Consider the following 6,370-nt stretch of genomic DNA (forward strand, 5'->3'; position numbering starts at 1 on the left):
CTCCTAGGGCCTGGCATGGTAGCCTAGTGACTAAATCCTTGCCTTGCATGCATCAGGATGCAAGCTTGATTGAATGTGGAGCAGCTTGCCTGGCGCAATAGCCTAGTGGCTAAATCCTCACTTTGCATGCACTGGGATCCTACATGGGTGCCAGTTCATATCCCAGTTGCTCCACTTCCCATCCAGCTCCCTGCTTGAGGTCTGGGAAAGCAGTCAAGGATGGTCCAAAGCCTTGGAATCCTGCACTTGTGTGGGAGACCTTGAAGCAGCTCCTGGCTCCTGGCTTTGTATCACTTCAGCTCCAGCTGTTGCAGCCATTTGGGGAGTGAACCAGTGGATGAAAGATCTTTTTCTGTAAATCCGCCTTTCCAATGAAAGTAACAAAAACCTCTAACAAACAAACAAACAAACAAACAAAAAACAAAAACATCTCTCTACTGTCTGCTGACTTTCACTTTTAGGAGAGGGTTTCCTACCTCCGAGGATTACCCTGAGTGGCCCTAGACCTTCAAGAATCTGACTCTGAGAATCTGAGTGAGCCCAGGCCAGAGTTGATGTGGGCACTGCCACTCCGCCTGCGTCTGCGTGCTCCCACGGTGCTAAGGCGAAGAAAAGACAGCCACCCACAGACCAGACATCACGAGGATTCCTGCTTGTTAGCAAACAGGCATCGCCACCATTCACGACTTACACAACACTATACTATCGCGCCAGGCCGAAAACAAATATTTAAAAGAACAAAAAAAAAATTAAAGAAATTTTTGAGAACAGTGGAATGAACTTCAGTGATAGACTCAGGAGGTCACCAAGGAAGAGGTCACCAAGGAAGGGCCAACAACGTTCACTGCTGTTGTATTCCCTGTAGCCATGAAGGCCGAAGTCAAACACATCAGGTAAGGACGCAGAACCTACAACAAACAAAACCATCAGAGACCCAGACAGACAGACAAGGCTGCGTTCTTTTGGTATATGTGCTGCCGAAGCAAGCACAAGCCTGTGTTCTTACATGGGAAGGCGGTGAAGACAGTAGGCATTCTCAGACTGATACAATCTCTTCCAAAAATCAATGTGTGCATACCTTCTTGATAAGCTCATTTTTAAAAATTCACTTTCTACAACACAAAAAGAGCCCAGTTTTTTTTTTTTTTAAAGAACAATGGGAGGGGACTTAGCCCAACAGAGCTTATAACATACTGTGACTACCCAGTCATTGAGATACAGCTATTAACGTAGGAAAACATACTCAACAGAATGCAGTACAGAGTGTTGCAAATTGGTCCGCCAAGCCCTCCCATCCACTGGTCCGGTGATAAGCTTTAACCGGCAAATTCTACATTGAATAATCACTTGGTAGTAGCCCAACTTTATACGTAAATGGTGACTCCGGTTCTCATTTGAGGACTTTTGATGGCATAATCACACATATATGCAGGACAAGACACACACAAAAATTCCATGCTAGGTAGTTTCTAAAAGCCTTGGCGGGGAGGGGAGGGTAATGACTCCATAATGCAGAGTACTGGAGTGTTTGGAGAAAGCTCCAGCCACCACCACAAGAGCGAGGCTGGTTCATGTACTGAAGAGGGTGAACTCCTACATAGGGAGCACAGGTCTGGCCATGTAAAATTCAAGTGTCAAGAAGCCCTGGGTCGGGCCCGGCGCGGTGGCACAGTGGTTAAGTCCTCGCCTTGCACGCACGGGATCCCATATGGGCGCCGGTTCTAATCCCGGCAGCCCTTCTTCCTTTCCAGCTCCCTGCCTGTGGCCTGGGAAAGCAGTCGAGGACGGCCCAAAGCTTTGAGACCCTGCACCCGCGTGGGAGACCCAGAAGAGGCTCCTGGCTTCGGATCGGCATAGCATCGGCCGTTGCGCTCACTTGGGGAGTGAATCATCGGACGAAAGATCTTCCTCTCTGTCTCTCCTCTCTGTATATCCGCTTTTCCAATAAAAATAAAAATAATAAAAATAAGTCTTTAAAAAAAAAAAAGCCCTGGGTGGCTGGTGGAGGGCACTGCACTATTTACTTTGCAGGCAAAAGGGTGACTGCACAATGGAAGAACTTTTTTTTAATTGGTTATTTTTATTGGAAAGACAGATTTACAGAAAGGAAAGACAGAAAAAAGTCTTCCATCTGCTGGTTCACACCCCAAGTGGACACAAAGGCAGGAGCTGAGCCAATCCGAAGTCAGAAGCCAGGAGCTTCTTCTGGGTCTCCCAAGCAGGTGCAGGGTCCCAAGGCTTTGGGCCGTCCTCGACTGCTTTCCCAGGCCACAAGCAGGGAGCTGGATGGGAAGTAGAGCAGCTGGGACATGAACCATTTCCCATATGGGATCCTGGTGCTTATAAGTGAAGATTTAGTCAAGCCATAATGCTGGGCTGGAAGATGAACTTAATCAACACACTTTATAAGTATTTAAAATAACACATCACAGCTGTTTATTTAAAGATACAATAAAAAGGAAACTGTCATCTATTAACTGTTCCCTAAGAACAGCAAAGGTGTACTAAGCCAAAGTAAAATCAACTGCTTTTAAAAAATATATAAATTTATTTAAAATTGAGTCATAAAAATGATATATTAGCTCTATAAAACTTGCAAGTCCCAGGCATTAGATTTTTAAAGAATTCCATGTGAAAGGTCTTACATTTCTTGTGAATGGAATTCAGACTGCCTTGGGGAGCATCTTGACTCTGGACCGTTTGCCCTGAATCAGCAGTAGCAGCGCATAAAATCATGGAGAGATGGAGGAGGTACTGAAATATAGCAGATGGCACCTGGTTTCCTACAGGATGGAATGCAGTTTGTTCTAGAGCTTCTGGACTCCCCATTTTCTTTGCTCAAGGGACTACTCTTCGCCAAGGCCTCTGTGTTCTTGCCATGAGTTAAGACATGGGCCACACCACGACCCCAAGACTCATACGCAAGGAGGCAGCAATGTCTCGGCAAAATGCTTGCCTCCTTCTCATGTCTTCAGTCTCCACTTGGTTGGCCACAGTTTGGCAGTTAGAAATGGGCTGAAATGCTTACTACGCATGATGCAGGACTCGTGTCCAGAAATAGAGTAAGGCTGTAGCCAGCAAGCAGGACAGAAATGCATGGACCAGCACTCTTCTCCAGAAAGTCAGTGGTAAGGGGGTCCTGAAGAAGGCACAGAAGCCGTCCTACAAGGGGGAGGAGGAGAGAAGAATTAGACGGCTTCCCAAGGCCCCAAACCACAACTAAGGCACCAAGGAGAGTCAGGTGCAACAACAACAACAACAAGCTCGTGGATAAGCAAGTGAAGAGGGGGGCAGGCATTGGGCACAATGTATGTCAACACTGGGACCATGTGTACTCCGCAGCAGAGTGCCCGGTTGGAGTCCCAGCTCCCCTGCTTCCAATTCCAACTTCCTACCCACACACACCTTGGCAGACAGCAGGTGATGGCTCGAGTACCTGGATGCCTACCGTCCACGTGGGAGACCTCAGTGGGATGCTGGGTTACTAGCTTAGGCCTGGCCAAGATGGAGGCTTGGGGGCGGGGGATGGAGTGTGACCCAGCAGGAGATCTGTCTCCATTTCAAGGAAGGTGAAAAGAAAAAGTTTAGAACATAAATACATTCTGATCAATAAGCAACCTGTAGCTAGGAACCTTTGATGAGTCAGGATTTCTATACATAGTCTAACCCGGTGGAGAGAAGCAACTGTTTGACTGTCAGAATGGGAACACTCACACGGACCCCTAGGCAAGAGGGTGGATTCCTGGAGCATGCTCTAGTCTGGGCGAAAAGATGCCACTGGGAAGCAGACGGATCACAGGTCATCACCAGAACCATGGATGCCAGCCGCTTTGATTAGGAAGGGACTCAGGCAGCAAGAGGCCACGGGGGCATCCGTCCGGACCACAGAAGTCCCGTTTCCTTGCAGAGGTCATTCCTTACACAGTGTTGATCATCCCCCAAAGTAAGAATGAACCACCCCCACCTGCCTCAGTGCTCCTGAGGGGGCCGGGACCTTGGCATGACCTGTGACTCAGCTGGTCTTCTCTGGGGCCCACCTGAAGGGACCAGCACAGCCCCACAAACAACACAGACCCTCCTCCCACCCCTTGCTGCTGCCCTTCCCCCAGCTCATCCCCTCGGGAGTTCTCAGTGGGAACTGCCTTCAGAGGTGACATGTCGGACCCTTTGAAATCATTGCTTTTAACAACTTGGCTATGTCCACCTTGCACCACAGATCACTTTAGTCATGCGTTCAACTTCAACCAGGCAGATATACGGGGTCTAGCCTGGGCCCTACGAGCCTGGCTGCAGCCACCCCTCAAGGTAGGTTTCCTCCATCACTGTCTAAGCAAAGGGCCTTGTAGGTCAGATCACGGTTGAAAGCAGGAGCTTGGAGACAGCCCCACTGTGGACAAGGGGCAGCCACTCTATTCAAGTTAAAGCAGCTCAACTCAGCGCGCCCTCTTGGTGATTGTGCACACTTCTGCACCCATCTGGCCTGAGAGGTGTGGGGGCTAAACAGGGAGCTGCGTTTCTACTCTCACTCTTTCGGACCTCCAGCGCTCCGTCATCAACCCCCAAGTCCCTCCCAGGAGCATTTAACACACGGAAGAGAAAAAAAAAATCCACGCGGTTTGTACTAGGCTGTAGTTGACTTTACTAGTTGGAATCTCTTAGGGGGGCAATGCTTCTAGACCTAACCAAGTCCGAGAGGGCGGGTCAGCCTAGGGCCAGGACAAGAATGGAGTCACGGGTGCCTAAGAGAACTAGCCAACAACGCTGACAGGTGCCTAGCAAAATGCCCAGTGTTGACATACATTGTCAACAGGCTGCAGAGAGAGAGGCACGCAGGCCTTCCTACCGAATATTTCAGTACCCCACCCCTTCAGCCTTTCTGCTTTCAAGAGATCTGGCCTGAGGGAGCAGGGGAGGGACCAGCTGGTGGCACTGCCCGGTTCCACCCAGGGCTGGCCTCGAGGGCGCCTCCCGGATCCCCCGCGTTGGGCCCCGATGGACGCATTGTGCTCACCCAGCCTCCTTGAGCTTGCAGCCAGGCACGGTACTGCCCTGTGAGCCGAGTGCACAGCAAGGTCACGAGGCGCTGGCAGTCCCGGGCAATTTCGTTCCTTCTCTGCCACCGCGTGGTGGTCAGGTGCGGCCCTCTCTCCAGCAGCGTCCCGGCGAAGGTCACGAGCGTCACCACGCGGCCCCAGCTGAGGTCGTGGCCGTCGGGGAGCACGGCCTCCACCACGCGCATCATTAGCTCCACGCGGTTGCCCGGGTAGCCGCGGTAGGCGGAGAAGAAGGGCCGGTGGATCCGCTGCAGCTGGGCGGCCGCGGAGCGCAGCACGGCCGCCTCGGGCGTGGAGGGCTGCGGCTCGGGAGTGCCGGGCTCGCGGGCGCAGCACTCCAGGTAGTCGGTGAGCAGGCGTGCCGTGCGCTCCTTCAAATCGTCCGCCATGGCTGGCCGCGGCTGGAACCCCCACCTCCAGCCCCTAGCTAGCTGCCCAGCCCTCGTTTTTCAGGGTCGGGAGTGGAGGCTTTAATGGGAGTCCCAGCTGAACCTAATACTGTCGCGAGGGTGAGGCCCGGCCTTGGCCGTGTTTTCACGTGTGTCCTATAGCAATCAGGTGTGCTGCGAGGCTCGCTGGGCTTATTGTTCTGCTCTGGGCCTGGGGACTAAGAATCTGAGGGATGGTCAAGTTGAGCTGGGTTTGACTCTTGTAAAATATATATATTAAAAATTATACACATATAAATATATTAATTTGAAAGGCAAAGTTAGAGAAAGAGAATATGAATCTTTCATACTGGTTCACTGCCCAAATGGCTGCAACAAGGGAAGCTGAAGCCAGGAGTTTCTTTGTGGTCTCCCACATGGATGTAGGGGCCCAGGCAGCTAAGCCATCCTCCACTGTTATCCCAGGCACAGTTAGCAGGGAGTTGGATAAGAAGTGAAGCAGCCAGGACTTGAACCAGTACCCATAAGGGATACTAATGCTGTCAGCGGTGGCTTTACTCAATATGCCAGTGCTGGCTGCAAAACAATTTTTAAACATATTTATTTAAAAGGCAGAGAAATCTCCCATCTACTGGTTCACTTCCAGGCAAAAGCCAGCAGCCAGAAGTTTGATCCACATATCTCACACACATGGTAGGGACCAGAGTACATAAGCTGTTACCTGTTCTCTCTCCCGGCAGGCATCAGCAGGAAGCTGGTTGGGAAGTGTAGCGAGAACTAGAATCCAGGCAAAGGCGGGCGGTGGGTGTTTCCAGCTGCATCTTAGCCTCTGCACCCTACACCTGCCCTCTGGAGAAGTTGACAAGGGCTCTCCCCAGCCCTGCCCCGAGGCCCTGGGCACTGTGATCCAGGATCTCCAGATGGCAA

General features: G+C 51.2%; 1 protein-coding gene across 1 annotated transcript; it reads right to left on the bottom strand.

Annotated features, from left to right (window-relative positions):
• Positions 1-3,027: 3,027 nt before the first annotated feature.
• BCL2L10 (BCL2 like 10) lies at positions 3,028-5,443 on the bottom strand. Its single transcript, XM_040968451.1, has 2 exons — positions 5,012-5,443; positions 3,028-3,162 (listed from the first exon to the last, which is right to left on the bottom strand). The coding sequence occupies exons 1-2, from the start codon at positions 5,441-5,443 to the stop codon at positions 3,028-3,030; spliced, it is 567 nt and encodes a 188-aa protein (XP_040824385.1).
• Between the last annotated feature and the right edge of the window lie 927 nt (positions 5,444-6,370).

This window comes from Ochotona curzoniae, unplaced genomic scaffold (assembly GCF_017591425.1).
Source record: "Ochotona curzoniae isolate NIBS_2020 unplaced genomic scaffold, NIBS_Ocur_1.0 scaffold_4701, whole genome shotgun sequence".
NCBI lineage: Eukaryota > Metazoa > Chordata > Mammalia > Lagomorpha > Ochotonidae > Ochotona > Ochotona curzoniae.